The sequence below is a fragment of the Petaurus breviceps genome, unplaced genomic scaffold (assembly GCF_028583685.1).
Source record: "Petaurus breviceps papuanus isolate PSGF00001 unplaced genomic scaffold, PetGlider_PUasm1.0 90721, whole genome shotgun sequence".
In the NCBI taxonomy this organism is placed as follows: domain Eukaryota; kingdom Metazoa; phylum Chordata; class Mammalia; order Diprotodontia; family Petauridae; genus Petaurus; species Petaurus breviceps.
The window spans coordinates 2,040,945-2,059,170 of NW_027187322.1; the positions used below are offsets into that span (position 1 = coordinate 2,040,945).

At 62.2% G+C, this 18,226-nt stretch overlaps 1 protein-coding gene across 1 annotated transcript in view; it reads right to left on the reverse strand.

The window, feature by feature from the left end:
- Positions 1-579: 579 nt before the first annotated feature.
- Positions 580-18,226, reverse strand: part of ATG2A (autophagy related 2A) — a 19,574-nt gene continuing 1,927 nt past the window's right edge. Inside the window, exons 2-41 of the mRNA XM_069066280.1 lie at positions 17,495-17,657; positions 17,248-17,400; positions 16,930-17,032; positions 16,328-16,466; positions 16,093-16,191; positions 15,557-15,653; positions 15,306-15,452; positions 15,058-15,222; positions 14,450-14,693; positions 14,220-14,370; positions 14,001-14,093; positions 13,688-13,843; positions 13,094-13,337; positions 12,903-12,999; positions 12,629-12,791; positions 12,106-12,248; positions 11,874-12,019; positions 11,586-11,746; positions 10,535-10,685; positions 10,247-10,446; positions 10,067-10,147; positions 9,881-9,987; positions 9,564-9,656; positions 8,780-8,850; positions 8,380-8,456; positions 7,985-8,155; positions 7,554-7,680; positions 7,237-7,460; positions 6,851-7,059; positions 5,876-6,011; positions 5,285-5,482; positions 4,662-4,763; positions 4,415-4,499; positions 3,071-3,200; positions 2,896-2,968; positions 2,455-2,537; positions 2,144-2,265; positions 1,836-1,990; positions 1,406-1,558; positions 580-1,304 (exon numbers count right to left, since the gene is read on the reverse strand). Coding sequence (XP_068922381.1) covers positions 1,068-1,304; positions 1,406-1,558; positions 1,836-1,990; positions 2,144-2,265; positions 2,455-2,537; positions 2,896-2,968; positions 3,071-3,200; positions 4,415-4,499; positions 4,662-4,763; positions 5,285-5,482; positions 5,876-6,011; positions 6,851-7,059; positions 7,237-7,460; positions 7,554-7,680; positions 7,985-8,155; positions 8,380-8,456; positions 8,780-8,850; positions 9,564-9,656; positions 9,881-9,987; positions 10,067-10,147; positions 10,247-10,446; positions 10,535-10,685; positions 11,586-11,746; positions 11,874-12,019; positions 12,106-12,248; positions 12,629-12,791; positions 12,903-12,999; positions 13,094-13,337; positions 13,688-13,843; positions 14,001-14,093; positions 14,220-14,370; positions 14,450-14,693; positions 15,058-15,222; positions 15,306-15,452; positions 15,557-15,653; positions 16,093-16,191; positions 16,328-16,466; positions 16,930-17,032; positions 17,248-17,400; positions 17,495-17,657 — 5,649 coding nt within the window. The 3' untranslated portion in view covers positions 580-1,067. The remainder of the gene's footprint in view (positions 1,305-1,405; positions 1,559-1,835; positions 1,991-2,143; positions 2,266-2,454; positions 2,538-2,895; positions 2,969-3,070; positions 3,201-4,414; positions 4,500-4,661; positions 4,764-5,284; positions 5,483-5,875; positions 6,012-6,850; positions 7,060-7,236; positions 7,461-7,553; positions 7,681-7,984; positions 8,156-8,379; positions 8,457-8,779; positions 8,851-9,563; positions 9,657-9,880; positions 9,988-10,066; positions 10,148-10,246; positions 10,447-10,534; positions 10,686-11,585; positions 11,747-11,873; positions 12,020-12,105; positions 12,249-12,628; positions 12,792-12,902; positions 13,000-13,093; positions 13,338-13,687; positions 13,844-14,000; positions 14,094-14,219; positions 14,371-14,449; positions 14,694-15,057; positions 15,223-15,305; positions 15,453-15,556; positions 15,654-16,092; positions 16,192-16,327; positions 16,467-16,929; positions 17,033-17,247; positions 17,401-17,494; positions 17,658-18,226) is intronic.

Consider the following 18,226-nt stretch of genomic DNA (forward strand, 5'->3'; position numbering starts at 1 on the left):
CTAAATGTATTACCCCCTGAGCTCCCCCAAGGTCAGACCCCCAGCGGGGCCCCAGCCCCCACAAACTGGATTGGCCAGCGCAAGGCAGCTTAGCCTTCTTGGGGGACAGCCCCAAGAGAGACTGAGACTTTTGTGCCGGCCACACCCCTCGGGGTTTGGTCCCCTGGGGCCAAGCAGAGGGAGGCTCCTGCACAGGAGGCACTCCCCCCCCAGGTCCCACTGCCCTTGGGGCCCCTCCCCAGCAGCTCATGGCCTTCTCGCAGCTGGCTCCCCTCTGGACTCTGCCCAGCATATGCAGGAGCTCCCTCCAATGGGGGCTCGGGAGCCAGCAGCTGGAACTGGGAGGGACAGGACTCGAACTCTGAGCTTCCTAACTCCCTGGCCCAGCTGGCCTCCTCCCCAGCCCTGAACATCAGGCTAGAAGGTTCCTGGCGACCCCTGGTGGCGAGATGGCAGACATGAGGATTCCCCGGACCAAGCAGGGTGGGGAGCATCCCGGAAGTGCCCCAGCCTCATCCCAGTGGGAAGGGGTGCCCAGCAATCCAGGCTGGGTCTTGGGAACAAAGAGGGAATGGGGGATGGCGGCGATGGGCACAATTTATTCCACATCATGCAGAAGCCGCAACCCCCACTCCCAGAGGGCTTAGAAAGTGATACACGGAACCACATGTGTGTCCCGGGGCCTGGCCCTCCCCATATCCTAACATGGAAATTCACTTGGCTAGAGGAGGGGACCCCAGGGGTGAAGGGAGTCTGTGGGTCCCGGAGCCAGGCAGCAGCAGCAGCAGGGGCTGGGGCCCAGGATGGTCCCCAGGCCCCTTCTTCCTCCGCAGGGCGGAGGGAACCCCTCAGCCCAGGCCCAAAGGATGGGGACAGGGGGCTTGGCAGGGGTTCTCAAGGAGTCAGTCTCAAAGTGGGCACGTTCTTGCCCCACCCAGGAAGCCACATGGCCAAGGACCCTAATGGCCAGCGAGCAGAGGCCCGCGAGCTCCCAGGATGCAAGTGTCCTCTGAGACAGGGGAAGCCACATCCCAGCGACCGGACCCCACTGTCCCCTTCAGTCCCCTTCAGTCTTGAGCCTCCTCGGACCGCCACTTGAGCGCGTGGTCCTTGTGGGCATCAGGCAGGATCTGGTTGCGCATCCCCCCCAGCAAGTTGGAGGTGGCTTCAGTGGCCAAGATGAGCGGCTTCACTACAGTGGGAGGCAGCTGGCGGATCACCCCCCCGACAGCTCCCGTCAGCCCCTTCTGCTCATGACCTCGAGAAGCGACGTCGCAGATGGTCTGAGCCGTGTCCAGGATGCCCTGTGGGAGAGAGGAGGGCCCGAGATGAGGGGAGGATGGGGACAGAACCGGGGTGGGGAGGGGGAGCTGGGAGGCCTGCTCCAGGAGGGGCAATGGGCTACCTCTCGGACAGTGTCATAGGCCTTGGCCACGCCTTCCCGAAGGTCAGCCGGCTGCTGCCCCCTGCGGAGCTTCCGGGCAGAGCGTTTGTCCTGAAGTGAGCGTGAGACCGGGGCAGCCGGGGACAGGATGTCATATACTGTCTCAGCAGTGGCCTGTGGGAAGGGGATGGGGGCGGCAGAAGCCAAGCTGGTGGGGCTCTCCCTCCTCACTGTGACCCCTCCACCCTCCCAAAGAAGGAACCCTGGTTTCTGGTCCCTCCCCTGTCCTGGGCACTCATTGAGCCAGTCACGCCCACCCCCCACATCCTGTCCTCATCACATTCTTTCTAAGTAAGGGGTTCCCGAGGCTTCTCCTGCCCCCATGATCTCTGAGGCCATCGAGTTCCAGCCCCCCTGCCAGGCCCCTTGGCCCCCTGCCTGGCCGGGTCACCTGGATGGCCTGCACAAGACGGTTGCTGAGCTCCAGGGCGGCTGAGGCTGTCGAGGACCCAAAGGAGGCAGCCCCCCGCTGCAGCCCCCGCATGAGGCGTCCATCCCGCCGGTACTGCTCAATGGGAAGCCACAGCAAGTCCCTGAGGCCATGAACTGGAGCAGGGAGGAGTAGGGTCACTTTTCTACCCAATGCCCCCCCTTCACCCCATGGGGGCAGCCCTGCAATGACAGTTTCTAGGCTGCCCCACAGAAATGGTCATTTAAAGGCCCTCCAAAACAGCCCATCCACGGGTAAGCGGCACTCACAGAGCTGAACCACTGAGTGCATGGGACCCACGCCTCCCAGGAGCCCCGGCAGCTGGTTCTTCCGGATGTCCTGCAGCCACTCATTGAGGGCATAGCCCAGCACCTTGTCCACCCCCAAGAGCCTGTGTGCAGAACAGAAGGGCAGGGGCATCTGAGAAGCCTCCTCCCGGAGCAGTGGGGCTGTCCGGTGCCATGCCGTAGTCTGGCCAGCCAGGGGGCAGGAGGTCTGGCCAGTGCCCAGCTCTCAGCACCAGACGGGCTTCCCAAGTGGGAGAAGATTTCAGGGAGAGGAGGCTGTTGGGAAGGCTCACCCATGTCGACAGCAGAGACGCTTTAGCTTGAGCTCTGAACAATTGAGCTGGGCCAGGCCAATGAGGATCCCGGCGAAGGTGCCCTGGGAGGGAGAGGTGGGCAGGTCGTTGCACAGCCCGGGACTGGGGGGATTCAGGAGACCCCCAGACCCAGAGGGACACCTAGGCACGTAGACACCAGGACTCAGGATGACTGCCTTCTCTCCCCTGCCCACCTGGGCCCCCACCCTGGCCCACTCACGGCCAGTGAGACGGGCTATGTCTACAGGTGACCAGCCACAGTCCTAGAGGCAAGGCCATCCACCCCCTCGTTCTGCGGCAGACGGGGCCCGGGTCCCACGGCTAAGAAGCCATGATTGAATCAAGCACTTCAGGCCACCCTCCAGGCACACAGGCACCCCCAGGCAGCGGGCCCCAGGCCCCAAGGCCCCAGCCACTCACCACTTGGTCCATGGTGACGTGCTTGCCGTGGTAATCCAGCCAAATTGGCACCTCAGAGGTAAATCGGAACTCCCTAAAGAAGCACATGTGGGAGCGGTGAGGGGCTGGAGCAAGCATGGGAGCCCTCAGAACTGCTAGGTCCAGCCTCCCCAGCCACCTCAGCCCCTGCCAGCACCTGAAGTAAATGGGCTGTTCAGCCGAGGCCGCAGATGTGGACAAGGAGCTCTGCTCGCTGACGGTGGTCTCCAGAGAGCTGCTCATGTCTGCTCCCTCTGGCAGCCTGTCTTGGGGGGCACTGCTCCGGGCTAGAGGTAGGAAGAGGGGCAAGGTGGGCTCAGGAGGCCCAGGCTGGGCAGCAGTGCAAAGGTACCTGGGGCCGGCCCTGGCCTTACTGCTTACTACTGACTGGGTTCACCTCGAGCAGGCCCCCGCCCACCCCCCTGGGCCTTAGTTCCTCCTCTGTAGAAGGGAGGCCTGGCTCCAAGCCTAGACAATGGCCACGTGGCTGCACTCCTGCCTCTGGGCCCCATAGCTGCCATCTGAGGGAGTACCAAGCTGGGAGCCTTGGGAGGCAAGGCAGAGGGCAGCCCCAGAGATAAGGTCCTTGGTCCCACGGTGCCCCAGACACTCCTCTTAGACAAAGGCACAGGTGTCTGCCACCTGGAGAAGGAGCTCCCCATTCTGAGGGGTCTCTGGGCCTCAGTTTCCTCTCTTGTCAAATGGAGCTAATCCCAATCTTCCCTGTCTACATATCACAAGGCAGTCTGAAGGAAGTCGTGAGCTGCACTGTCAGAGAAGGGCAACACGGGTGGAAGGCCAATGCTGGCAGCTCAGCTCGGCCCTGCCAGTGGCCAGGCACCGGTAGCAGCCCTCCACCGCTCGGCCCTTCAGGGGCTTCCCAGCTCTGCCCCAGGTCTCCCTCTGGGCCAGCGCTCCACAATACCACAGAGCTTTTCCTCCCGGGTAGGACACGTGGTTAGCTAGGGCAGGATGCAGACTGTCTCGTCGGCATGGAAAGACCTTCATCACCTGCCCCTCACGGACCTTTTCCGCATTATTCTCCTGGCACTTCATGGTCCACCAAACTGCCCACCTTGGTGTTCCTCGTGCTCACCACCCAACCTCCCACCTCCATGCCCTTTACTGCTCACGCTCCACACCTGGACGTTCAGCCTCTGTACCCTGATCTCTCAGAACCCCTGAATCCCTTCAAAACCTTTCCTGAAAAACTGAAGTGACTCCTTTGACTGGAAGCCCTTCTAACTTGGCTGGCGCTTCTCCCCCACCAATGTCCATGCTTCTCTCTTCTGAGGGACAAGCTCAAGGAGGGCAGGGACTCACTTCTGTGGCTTCAGTGCCTGGTACCCGCCTTACTGATGAGGCCCCCACTCCTGTGCACACTCCCTACACTGGCTGGAGAAATGGCCAGCTGCCACTCCCGTTCTAAGCGCCACCTTCCAGCCAGACCAAGCTCAGGGCTGAGAGGTCCTCGACTGCCCCCTTCGCCACAGCCCCTCACCTTCAGCTGCTGTCTCCGTTGGAATGACCGGGTTAATGCCAGCAGCCAGACTGGTGAAGAAATCTTTGAGGAAGAACAGGGCATCCTGCAGAGCATATGGGGCAACCTCTTCAGCCTCCAAGGCTGGAGAATGGCCACGGACGAAGCCTCGAGCTAGTTAGCATCGAACCCCCCCCAACTGCAAACACACACACACACACACACATGCTGGAGACAAGGAGGAAGGGCCGGCCCCAACCAATCCTACCTGGTCAATGTTGAGCCGCAGTGGCATGAGGGAGACTCGGAGGCAGCACTCAGGGCCTCCCAGGCCAGCCTCCGGGGCCACGTGGAGGGCCTTGATGGTGAGCTGGGGGGCCACAGAGAAGAAAGATCACCAGCCCAGCTGGTTCTGGCCCCATGGACTCCCACCCTGGGATGGCTGTGGCCCAGGTGACTATGCCTCCCTGGCCTCGCTTGGAGCCTCTACCTGCCCCATGACTTTGCCCCTTGACCAGAAAGGCATCTGTGGTCGAGTCCCGATTTGGAGCAGCAAAGGGCCTTAATTCACAGCTCCCTCCTCGGGCCAGCCATGCCCCCAGTGAGGGCCTCAGTCCACACCACCCTCCCCACTTCAGAGAAGCGAGAACTTATCCAAGGTTAGCTAGGAAGTAGCAGAAGATATCACGTTGACATAAATCTTACTAAGCTGTGTGACCTTGGGCAAGTCACTTCCCTCCCATCCCTGGGCCTCAGTCTCCCTGTTTACAAACGGGCTGGACTTGACTCAAAGGCCGCGGCTCCTCTGAGCCACCTCGAGCATCAGGAGGCCGTGGCCTGGGAGCCCAGAGGGCTGACTGTCACCCCCCGCTGGGACGCCCCGTGCCATACCATGTTGGAGTGTGCCCGCCGTGGCATCTTCTCACTTGTGTACAGGTAGAGAAACTTGTTGATCTGGGAGGAGGCGAGCCGGTCGCGGATCTCCAGCTCCTGGACGATGAACACCTGACGGGCCAGCGGCTGCTCCCCCAGCTCGGCACCAGGGGCCGGCGCTCTCTCTGTTGGGTAAGTCTCATGCTGGAAGCTCACCTTGGGGGGACAGGGGCGTGACCCAGACACATCAATCACTCAACACGCTAGTGTCTGGGGATGCAGCAAGTAGCAAAAGACAGTCCCCGGCCTCGAGGAGTTTCCAGTCTTCTCTGCTCAGGGCACTGGCCGGGTCCCTGCCCTGGGCCTTCAGGCTCATGAGGCATCTGAGGACTCCTGGGCTCAGCCCCACTCCTTACTGCCTGGGTGACCCTGGGCAGATCATCATCACCCCCCTGTGACTGTTTCCTCATCTGTAAAATGAGGGCTTGGATATAACGCCAAGTCTATGGTCCTGTGACCCCAGCCGGGCCCCAGCCTTCTCAGTACCTCAGTTTCCCTATTTGTAAAGAGAATTCTCAGCTCTGGACCCGGAGGCTCCTCTGCCCTTACCTTGCTGAGCTGGATCTCCATGAGCACATGATGCTGCCGGCCACTCCCACCCTGGGTGCGCCAGGAGTTCTGGGGCCTGTTGAGGCCAGAGCAGCGTGACGGGGACCCCCGGGGGCCTGAGAGGCCAGATTTCGCCCTGCCGGAGAGGAAGCGAAGGCGCATTCACTCATCAGCTACAAAGCACCTACTATGTGTTACATGCAGGGCGCTAAGGCAGAGACCAACTTAGAGAAGTTTTGGCTCCTGCCAGTCTGGGAGAGAGCGAGGACCCACACTCAGCTAATGCCCAGCGTGGCAGGCAGCAGCAGGTGGGAGGCCAGAAGGCAAAGGTGACAGCCGCGGCAGGAGGCCAGGGAGTGACCTCCCCATGAGCCCTGTCACGACATTCACTGAGACTGGCTTCTCCGGGCTCACCCTCAGAGGCATCTCAAGAGTGTTCTCTGGTCCCAGCAAGCAACCACCTCTCTCAGGAGGCAGCAGGACAGATGGAGGGGGCAATGAGAAGACAAGAGAGAGAGGAGAGGAGAGGAGGAGAGGGAGAGACAGGCTGCTCCAAGGACAGGGATGTGCAAAGACATGGGCAAGAGAGTGAGTACTCAGGGTGGTGGGCATGGAAAGTGAACCAGTGTGGCTGGAGCCTGCAGGGAGGTCACAGCTGAGGAAGCTGGAAAGCTCAGTGAGTGCCACAGGTTGCTCTGAGGGTACTGGGAAAGGCTCCCTCTGCCTGCTCCAGACGCTGCAGGCCTGGCTGGGCCTTGCCAGCTGCCCCGGGTTCTTGGTGCCTCCGTGGTGGGAGGCCCCGACCCCCACCAGCTGAATGACCCTGGGCAGGAACTCTTCCTCTCTGAGCCCAACTCTGTGCCCACCTCAAAGGGCTTGGTCAGCCTTGGAGGATAAGCCTCATGCCCCAGCTAGGGTTCCAGAAGGTCTGAACCCTTCCCCCAAACACAAGAAATTGGCACCACCCGCCCTCACCTGTGGCCATGGTAAGGCCCAAAATCCCGGCCCCCGTAGAGATGCCAGACAAGTGAGACCTCTCGCAGCACCAGTCGGCTAGTGGGCACAGGGAAGTGGGCAGGGGCTCGCAGCAGGTCCGTGCTGCCCAGGGGTCGAGAGAAGTGGCCGTCCCGAACCGTGATGGGACCAGGCTGTAGCTTTGTCACTACTGGCTCCCCGTCCCGGGGCTAGGGAGAGATAAATGGGATGAGGGGCAGGAGACCAGGGTGACGGTGCCCTGACTCTGGGGACAAAGCACCCAGCAGGGCCCTCTCTTGCCCCAGTGTGGGGCCCAAACCCCCGCCCTCCCTGTGTGTTGCATTTGTCCCACAATGGTCCTGTCCCCCCTCCCCTAGGGCACGCACAGGGATGCCGAGGCCAGGGGCATCTAGGATGCAGAATTCGTCACTGTCTAGGGCGTCGCCATCCCCATCCTCCTCCTCTTCCTCCTCCTCTTCTGCTTCCTCTTCTTTGGCTCCAAGGCTGCTTTCAGAGGGACCATCAGAGGGTGGAGGGGGCTGAGCCCCACCCCGCTCACCTGGGAACAGGTAAACAGATACCGGAGAGGCCTGCCGCAGGGGCCCAGCACCTGTGGGGACAGAGAGGCAGGATGTGGGCAGGCAGTCTGTGTCCCAGTAGGCACGGTCCTCCCTGCACCCTGGCCCCCTGCCCTAGCCTGTACCTGGTGGCAGGGCCAGATCCCGCAGGCTCCGCTCTGTGTCAATGAGGGCATCTGCCAGGTCCCGCTGGTTGATGAGGGCGGTCTCAGCTGGGGGGCAGGAGGGCAGGGAGGCCGGGCTCTCTGAGAGCTGGGGGGAGTGAAGGGGTGAGCAGAAGGCAGGGGGACAAAGCACCCCCCATGAGCCTGAGGTCAGCCCCAAAGTGGGGGCTCTGGGCCTCAGAATCCTCATCAGTAAATGGAATTAGTCGAGACCTCATGAGGTTCTCAGTCCCCAGGATCTTAAGGCCTGATCCCTTAAGACTGGGAGCGGGGGCCCTCCTTCTCAAAGCCTGGGCTGGGGGCCCCAGGTCTTCTCCCCCATAGATGCTCCCTGCCAGCATCACCAGAGGAGGGGCCCCTGGCAATCCTGAGCCTAAAGCTCCCGCCCTCACCTGCACCTTCTGGCCTGCGATCTCGGTGGGGCTGGGCGGCCGGGCCGGGGGGTGCAGATCCCCGGCGCCCACAACATACTGCAGCAGGTTGGCCAGCAAGGCACAGGAGTCGGCACAGCTGTGCAGGTGCACCACGTTGTTGGAACAGCGGAGCTCAAAGAGAGGCTGGCTCTGCGGAGATGAGGGTGCTAGCTCAGGACACGCTGACTGCCACAGCCGCTGGGAGCCTCCAGGGTGGGGGCAGAGCCTCGGGGGCGGCTGGGAGCGGGCCTGGGGTCCTCCAGGAGCAGCCCCAGGGCCCCCACCCTCCCAAGCCGGCCTCCCCGGTGGACGCTCCCCAAGGGCCTCCACCCGAGGCTGCACACCACCGCTCACCACTGCTCACCACCGCTCACCGGTTTGCCCTCAGTGCTGCCTTTCCAGGTCTTGATCACAAGCTCCAGCAGGTCCACATCCAGGACACAGACATAATCTGCCAGGGAGATGGGGAAAGGCTCAGCCTGGCCCGGCCAGGGCAGCCCCCACCCTCACACTGGGCCATTCTGGGCAGGGAGAGTCCCACCGCTCATCCAGCAAACACTCGGCCCCTGGAGCAGTGACCCTGCTGGGGAAGGAGGGCTGTGCTCCTTCTCTGGCGGGGAGCCCCAGAATGCAGGCCCTGCAAACCTGAGACACAGCTCATTCTGGCCTTGGGGGCTTCCTGAGGGGGTGGGCCTGAGAGGGCACGTTGGGGGGCTGGCTGTCAGGCCACCCTCCTGGCCTCAATCTCCCACCCCTAACTCTCAAGCCTGTCACCTTTCCGCAGATCAAGGGGCTCGCTCCCACACCTGTCAGACAGATAGATGGCGGAGTCATCAAGGATGAACCTGTCGGGGAGGAGGCGGGGATGAATGAAGGAAGCGAAGGTCCAACTCAGCCTCTGATGGCCCCGACACCTCCAGAATTAGACCCAAAGTCTGGCCCTGCCCAGCCTGTCCGAGGATGGCCTGAGCAAACAAGGCCCAAGTAGCCAGGGCTTCTGCCCATTGCAGAGCCCCCCACTTGGCATCCTTGGGGCTGCCTCCAGGCCAAGGCGAGTGGCTGACACGGTACCTGCCTGGTCTGGGTGGGTGGTGCTAGGGAATGACGACCAGAGAAGACAGTCTGGGCACCTTCAGATGCTTCAGAAACACTGGATTGACCTTGATCGCTGGTCTCTCACAAACTAACATATGCACTCAACTTCTCCTAGCAGACCCCCAACCCCACCTCATACCTAGAAGGCCAGAGACTGGCTCTCTCCACTACAGCTGGGCCGGCTCCAGGGCGGAGCCCAGCCCACAGGCACTGATCCCACCTCAGACCCCTGACAGCTCTGTGACTACCTCTCTATGCCCCGGCTTGGCTCTCTCCTCTGTAAAATGAGGGGCCTGGATGCAGTGGTCCCTTCTGCTTCAAGGGTCCTTCCTCTTTTCCCTCACAAATTCTACCATCGTAGACCTTCTCCCTTCTTGTTCCTAAATGGCCAAGGGCTGATTTGGGGAGGGGCATAGAGCCATGGGAGGGGCATAGGAGGAGGCATGGTGGCAGGGGTCCCCACCTGAGCAGGAAGGTGGAGGTGTCCATGATGATGTTGCTGGAGAGGGTGAAAGTCTCTGCGGTGATGAGGACACGCACGGGAAGGTGGAGAGGCCTGTGGGGCAGATACCAGTTATGATGACCACAGCGCAGACCCTGGGGAAAAGATTCTTAACCCCCACTTTGTGGATGGAGATGCAGGGGCCCCAAGAGTGTCCTGGCCACCTGCGCCCTCCCCCCACGGGTGGCCCTGCCGTCCACCCCCTCCCCTCCCCACATGGGCAGCCCTGCTGTCCACCCCCTCTCCACCCCCATGGGCGGCCCAGGGCCTTGGGGTACCTGTAGTCCACGGCACAGGAGAACAGATGCGTGTGCAGGACAGTGATGACCGTGGGCGGCAGGAAGCCAAGGATGGGGTCGTCTAGAACATCCAGGAAGTCCAGGAGCTGCGGACCAGGCAAAGGGGATGAGGAGGGGGGTGGCAGCAGGGGCTCAGGGCAGCCTCCTCACCTGCCCCCCACTCACCTGGCAGTGCCAACTCTGGCTGGGCAGGGCCATGCGGTGGCGAAGGGTGGCTCCGTGCAGCCGCAGGGTCACCAGGAACTCCTGGATGTGAGGAAACATGGTCAGGCTGAGGCGGGCACTGGGGGGCAGCCTCCCAGGTCCACATCTGCCAAAGTGCCCTGGGCCAGGGCAGCACAGTACCTTGACATTCTTCTGGGGGTCCAGGTGAATGCGCACGGCTGTGGAGAGCATGCGTGGCCCCTGGCCCTGACTTTTGCGGCCTGCAGACCCCCGATCCGTCACCCCTTCCTCTGAGGGGTAGATGGTTGGAGCCAGCTGGGCAGGTGGGGTGAAGCTGGGCACCTCGAGCCGGGAAGGCAGTAAGTAGTCGTCTACTACGGCTGGGGGGAGGGGAGAGCCTTAGGGAGGGGCCCCTCTCCATCTCCTCCCTCTCCCTCTTCCCCCAGGCCCAGGGTGCCCCCCTCATACCTTGGTGGTAGAGAGCTGCCTTCTCAGACTCTAGGCAGAGGTAGCCAAGCCCTGGCTGGCCCAAGTACTGGGAGACGCTGAAGATGGTGCCCTGGGTCACGTCGAGGACCAGCTCCCCATGAGAGGCCTCCAGCTTCTTTCCCCCCTCCCCCTGGGAGACACAAACATGGCCCCCAGCTGGTGTGGGGCCCAACAAGCCACCACACCCTCTGTCTGGGCAGGATCCTTCAGCCTACCTGGTCTCAGTTTCCCATTCTGTAAAATGATCTCTATGGTCCTAACTCAACAATGCCATGTGACTTCTCTCCTCTCTGGCCTGACAGCCCCTCAGCCTGCCTGGCTTGAAACCCTCTGAAGAGACCCAGAACTCCAGGTGTGAGACTTGAGGCCCAACAATGCCTGCACTGACAGCCTCAAGGGCGCCCAGTGCTTCCTCAGCTAAGTGCCAACTCCTTTGCTTAGCACTCCAGGCCCTGCCTGAGCTTGCCTCACCCTCCTTTCAAGCCGCTCTCAGACATACACACTTATCTGTAGCCTCTCTTCCTGCTCCAACACCCCCTTTCCCATGAAGCCTCCCCCAATTTCCAAGGTGGGTAAGAGCCTCCTGCAGCCCTGGGCCTGCTTAGCATGTGGCAGAGCACAGATGGCCCTTGAGGGCAGAGGAGCCACTTTTCCCAAAGTGACCTGGGAACGACTGCCCAGCTGAGCCCTTCCTGGCCAGTGAGCCTGCCTGGCCTGACAGTCAGGCCCATCTCCTGAGGCTCTTTCTGTGGCCACCTTCCCAACCTCATAGAGCCCACGGGGCAGGACAGAGACCACTGGCCAGAGAAGAGTCAGAAGACCCGAGTTCAAACCTTACTATCTTATAAGCTGCATGACCCTGGGCTGGATACTTAAACCACGTTGGGCCTCAGTCCCCTCCACTGACCTAATGAGGCCCTTCTGGGCTCCCGGCTGGCAAGTTCTTGTTTGCTGGACCCCGTGGTTTCTTAGGAAAAGGCCACAAGCAGCCAAGGCCCCCTCTTCCCCCCTGGCCCTGCACCTCCCTCACCTTGGTTTCACATAGGACGGTGATGCGCCCCTTCAGTACGGTCACCAGGGTGGAGAAAGTGCTCTGGGCACGGGGATTCCGGGGCTGCGGTGCAGGGGGCTGTGGGACCCCGGACTCATCTACTGAGAAGAAGTGAGTATCTTCCTCTTCAGAGTCTGAGTCTGGGAAGAGCAAGAGGGAGCCATGGTCACCCCGCCATGGCCAGGCCCTAAGCCCCAGGCCCTCCTCAGCCGGCCCTTCCTTCCCGGCACCCTCAGCCCGGGAGGACAGGAGCTGCAGCCCTCATACCCAGCTTAAAGGCAGACTTGCACATCTTGAAGTTGTCCTGCCAGAAGGCAGAGGGCCCAGGGAAGCCAGGGGCAGACACCCCAGCAGCAGGACCCAGAGGAGGGAGCAGGTCGCCTGGCTCCCACATGAGCAGGTCATTGTTGATCCTGGGTGGGGGGAAGAGGGAAGAGCAGCTGGGTGAGAGGAGCCGGGGCTCCCCCCTCCTCTGCTGTGCCCCCAGGTGCCTGCTCACCTGTTGTAGATGCTCTCGTAGACCTCCTTGCTGGGCAGGAAGACGTGGGCACTGGGCAGGGTCAACTCCAGGCTGCATCGGGACAGGGCCAATGTTCGGCTCTGGAATTCCCCCATCTCCTCGGGATCACCGGGAATCACCATCTGGGGTGTTGGAAGATCCCCCAAAGATCAGTGGGGCCTGCATGGTCTCCTTGACGTTGTAGTGTTTGGTGGATAAGGTAAAGGGTGAAGTCCCAATGGGCCAGGCATTAAACGATCTGCCCAGAACCAGGGGAGCTTCCTACCAACCCAACCACCCCAAAGTGGGACGGGCTGCCTTTCTGGCCGCAGACATTCCCTAATCAGATGCCCTCATTCTAGGACAATTCAATCGGACGAGCCTGGGCCAGGTTCTAGTATCTGCTGGGACCTGACCCTGGGCAGTCAGTGGCCCTCCCCACGGCAGGGTGATTGGGGGGCAGGACACCCCCCCTCCCTCCTCAGGTCCCTCCAGGAGCAGCAGGCCAGCAGAGGGACCTCACCTCCTCGGTCTCATACATGGTCCTCTTGGAGGAGAAGGGTGAGGGTTCGGGCTCACGCAGCTCACAGGGGCTCTCAGCCGACGACAGCTCCAGGTCCTCCCCCTTGTCCAGCACCAGCTCCCACTGGGAGCTGGTACACTGGGGGTTCAGGGTCACCACTGCCCTGCCAGGGAGCAGGGCTGTCACTGGGGGGGTGGGAGCCCAGGCTCCCCAGACCCAAGGCCTGTACCCCCTGCCTGCTGTTGCCCCACCTGCTGGGGGAGCCCTAACTTACTTGGGGAGGATGTACTTGCGGCCGGGGCCCCTGGGATCCAGTGTTTTGGAGATTCGAAGGCAGGGGACGGCGGGCTTCTCCCTGTCCTCATAAGTCCCTGTGTTGGGGCAGGGGAAGGAAGAGGGCTGATCGTGGCTATGCCGCATCTGGGCCAAGGCTCAGGGCAAGATTGGGCTCTGAGGCTCTCCTACCATGCAGGTCACTGCAGGTCAGCTCCAAGCGCGTGGGGGCCTGCAGGCTGGGGCCGTGACCCAGCTCTGACTGGAACTCCAGGTCTGTCAGCTCAAGGCGTAGAAGCTCCTCCCGCACGGCCCGGCCCGCCCAAGGGTCGCGCTCAGGACGCAGGTCAGGGATGGGGAACCGCAACCGAAGGGTGGCATGGGGGGCTACGACCCGCAGAGCCGTCTGGCGCTCTACAGCACAAGGAGGCTCTCCCTGGGGGAAGACAGGGCTCAGGGGGGCTTGGGCTTTCCACAAGCTGGAACCATGGGAGCCCAGGATCAAAGCCTGCCTGGCTGTGACCCCCTAAGGGCCCCAGGAGCACAGTTCCTACACTTGTGAGCTATGAAGTGAAACCAAGAAAATCCACCCCCAACTCTCAGGGAAGAAGCCCTTTCTTGGCTCACGGCAGCTGCCTCTGCCTCTCAGAGACCCCCATCTTTTCTGCCTCCCCTGCCCAGCCCCCAGAACTTTGTCTCTCTCTTGGAACATCAACCCCTCCAACGAAGGCAGTGAGTTTGCTGACTGACTTAGTGATGCCCACAGCCACCCCCCGGCTGGCTCACCAGCAGGCCCTGCTCCTGGTCCACTGGGGTGGTGGCAAGATGCAACAGGGCCCCGAGACGGTCCAGGGCCCCCAGCTCCACATCAGACTGGAATTCAGCCAACTCCAGGCACAAGTCAGAGGCACAGCGGCACGCAGCTGCCCGCCGGGGGTGGCTCTGTCAGTGGGCAGAGAGAGGAAGGCATGAGCTTAAAGGGAAGGCGCCTGGGAGAAGGCTGGCCCGAAGCCAGAAGCTGAGCCCTGAATCTGCTACCATCCATGGTCACACAGCTGGGAGGCAGCTAACTGCGGGTCTCCCAAGGCCGCCCCCTTACCTTGGGGATCCGGTGCTGGGTCTGGATGTACCGCAGGTGTGCACAGGGCCGGGCTGAGGCCCCAAAGCCAGAGCCATTGGGGAAGCTCAGGAGCTGAGAGGATAGGAAGGGCAGGATGGAGGTGGGGGGACAGGTGAGGGCCTGGCCTGCTGCCCCCTGCTCCCCACCCAGCAAGGCCAGGACCCTCCCAGGGCCCCCTCCAGCCTCTCCCTCACTCACCTCAGTGTACTCTGGCTCAGTCGCCCCTTCAGGCCACAGACACTCCAGCACCTCCAGTTGGCCAAAGAGCAGGTCTGTGCTAAAAGCCCGGCCCTTGCCCCCAGCTCCCCCGCGCTGCTCCCAGCTCAGCTGCACGGCAGAGCCTGTCAGCCTACAGGGTTCAAGACAGAGGTCTCAGCCCCCCATCATACCACAGCCCACCCCACACAGAACCACCACCTGCCCCATACCTCACGTGGCTTCGGGGGCAGGCCTTCTGGAAGCGAGGTCGGAGCTGGTAGAAGTCCCGGGACCCAAAGGGCCCCTCTTTGGCAGCGTCAAACTCGGCAAAGAAGCGGGTGGCAAGGTCGGGGGGGCAGCCAGAGGGTGCCCCTGGGGGCTGCTGCAGGGCCGTCAGCGTCAGTCCGCCCAGGGTCACCTTGAGCAGCGACTCCGGACGCAGGCTCTCTGGAGGGATGGGGGCTGCTGCCTTGCCTGCAGGAAGGGGATGAGCGATGAGCATTGGGCACCCAAGATCCCCACTGCCCTCCCTCCCTCCGAGCCTATCTGATAAAGGGCTCACCTACCACAAACATTCGAGAGCCCAGGAGAAGACAATGCCTAACCCAGATGGATGGGTGGGTCATGGGACCCCTCTGCACTCTCCACCCCACACCCCTTAGATAACCACCTGCCCTAAAACAGATCCTTCAAGAGGGTGGGCTAGGGACCTCTCCCAGCCTGTCCTGCCTCCTTCCCCACTCCTTTCAGCCATTGGGGGTGATGGGAGCACAGGTTAAGCCCAGGGCTTGGGGTGGGAAGGGGAAGAGAGGAGGAGAGGCCCAGTTCCCTCCCTCACCAGGCAGGCGGCTGAGCCCGTGGAGGGCAGGGTGGGTGTGGGGGCGCCGGGGGGTCCCATCACTGTGCAGGGACGAGCCCAGGTCCACGTCAGAGAGCGAAAGCTCGGAGACAGAGCGGGCTGATGTGACGCTGCTGGTCAGGGCGGCCATGGAGAAGAAGAGATCTGGGCATCGGGGGAGAGGGGGAGAGCGACTCAGAGGGGGCATCACGGGCCCCTCGCAGCCAGGGCAGGGGCCCGCCCCATACCTGTGCTGTCCATGCCCACCAGAGGGTCAGAGGAGAGGGCCGGGCTGCCCCCCTGTAGCTGCTGGCTCAGATCTTGTTCAATAAGCCTCAAATCCTCGGCCCCAAGCGGGCGGCTCTTGCTCGCCTTCTCCGACAGCCCCTCTGTTTCTGGGGGAAGCACAGAGGAGACAACTCAGGCTCCTGCCTGCCAAGCTGCCCACGCCTGGCTCTGCTGTGGCCCAACCCCTCCCTGGCTTGGGCTGGGGCCTCACCGGCTAGGCTGAGGGCACTGAAGAGCTCCTGCAGCTGCAGGAGATGCTGAGGGGCCAGGAGTAAGTGAAGGCAGCCTAACTGCCCCGACACCTCCATCTGAAGAGAGAGACTGGTCAGTGGCGAGCCCTGGGCCCATGAGCCAGAGCAGATCGTCCGGCCGGCGAGACCAGCATCAAGAGGGAAGGGAGAGAAGGGATGCCATGGCCAAGGCCCCACAGACAAAGCTGTCTCTAGGCCTTGGCCCCATCCCTGCAGGCAGAAGCTGACCCATGTGGTCCAGGAATCCCAGGGAAGAAAGGCCCTCAGTTCATTCTCAGCAGCCCCCTCCCTCTCTCTGGGGCCTCCAGACCCCTGCCCTGCTCAGCAGTCCCCTCCAGACCCTTGCCCTGCGCTGCCCTGCTCAGCAGCCCCCTCCCACTCTCTGCGGCCTCCAGACCCCTGCCCTGCGCTGCCCTGGGTACCCTCTCCTGTCCTGCTTTGGCTCCCCCCAGGCAGCCCCTTGGGCCCAGGGCCCAGGGCAGCCCCTGCTCCCTACCCTGGGCCCGGGGAAGGCCTCATTCTGCTTCAGTTTTATGGTCAGCTCCATGTACCCCGAGCAGCTGCCAATCTGCAGGGGGGGGCCAGGGGATTCTTCCTGGAGGAAGAGAGCAGAAGTCAGAGAGGGGAGGTCTCTCCTCTTCCCTCTCCCATGTCCCCTCCCCTCCCTTCTCCCCCCCCCATCTCTCTACCCATAGGCCAGTCCCATGTACCCTCCAGGGACATGCTCCCACCTGAGGAGGGGGACATTCTTCATAGTGAAGCCTGACTCCCGAGAGCTGAAGCAGCTTGTGCAGGAAGGCAGGGGGCTGGTGCACATCCACGGGGGGAGCCTGGCTTGGGTCCCGTACAGCCTCATCACAGTACTCCAGTCTGGGGGGATGAGGGAAGACCCCAGGTCAGGAGGAGCCGAGCATGGCTCAGTGCAGGGCACCATGCTGGGGGTGCCAACAGAGAAGCAGAATGAGCCCCTGGTCCCGAGGAAGGGGAGGACCCTAACGGCCAGGGCAGAGCAGGAGGGGCTTTGTGAACATGTCAGCATCCATCTGAAAAGGCTGGAGAAAAGGGCAGCTAGGTGGCGCAGTGAGTAGAGCACTGGCCCTGGAGTCAGGAGGAACTGGGTTCAGATCCGGCCTCAAACTTAACACAAAAACTAGCTGTGCGACCTTGGGCAAGTCACTTAACCCCAAATGCCCTCCAAAAGGCTGGGGAAGGAGGGAGCTCATTCCAGGCACGGATGACCAGGGCAAAGGTGTGCAGGGGGGAGAGTGCTAACAATTAGCGGTGAGTTGGGAAAGGCGGCCTGGCTCCGGTTCTGCTTCCTGCCCCTCCCCACCTCTGAATGTGGACCTCCACGGCCATGCCGCTGTCTCCGCCACCCGACGCATGCTCCACTCGCACAACAGTATCCAGGAAGGTGACCTTGATCCTCCGAAGCACTGGGGGGTGGGAGAGGCCAGTGTCAGGCCCAACCGCGCTCCAGGAAGACGGGGCTGATCACAGCCTGGACGCTCAGGCCCGGCTCCTAACTCAGAGGCGGCCCAGGGAAGGGATGATGGCACAGCAGGACGGGGCAGGATGGGACCACCCCAGGGCCAAGGGCAGCAGGTGCAAGGCCAGAGGGAGGGAAGGTCATGAGCGGAGACTCACTCACCCGTCTCGATGGTCTGGGCGAACATCTCCAGGCCCTCCAGGGGCTGGGGGGGCTCCGAGGGCTCCGGGGGCCCCTCCCGAAGGCACTCCTGAGCCAGCTGCAGGCTGGTGGTCATGCAGGAGGTCCAGCTCTGGGACTCGACTGTACCCGGCACTGCAGGAAGCAGGGGTCAGTTCCAGGAGCCCCTCGAGCCCACACCTCCCAGGCCCCTTTCCCACTCCTCCTGGGGCCGCAGCCCCAGCCTCACCTTGCCCACTCCGCGGCCGCAGAGTGAGCTGCAGACCGGACACTTGCATGGTGCAGTGGTCAGTGAGGAGGGCGGCCCAGGGGACGACCACGTCAATGGAGCCCACGAAGCCATCGACCAACTCCAAGGGGGAGTCCACGGATTCTAGCAGCTCATTCACAGACTAGGATTAAAGGGGCACGTGGTGGGTCAGGGGCGGCCCCAAGGGCAGAGAGGGAAGGTCACTGGACAAAGTGCCCGTGGGGCCTCAGAGGTCCCTGGGGTCACCCCTGGGCTAGACACAGATGAACGAGGGAAGAGCCGCACTCAGGGTGACCCCACAGAAGGGCCTAGCTTCTGTAAAATGGGGATGAGAACGCCAGGGGCATGTACAGAGCACTGGGCCTCAAATAGGGAGGACCTGTGTTCCAATCTGCCCTCAGACACTTCCTAGCTGTGTGACCCTGCTTGCCTCAGCTTCCTCATCTGTAAAATGAGCTGAGAAGGAAATGGCAAAGCACTTCAGTATCTCTGCCAAGAAAAGCCCAAATGGGCCATGAAGAGTCAGAAGGCCCAAACGACAGCAGTTAATCTGCAACACAGCTAATAAAAATTGTCATCAGAATCTCACAATCTGGTGAGTGAGGTACATACCATTATTATTTCCATTTAACAGATGGGGAAACTGAGGCCAGAGCCTAAGCGCCTTGGCCAAGGTCACCCACTAGTTAGCATCAGCCCAGGATTTGAACT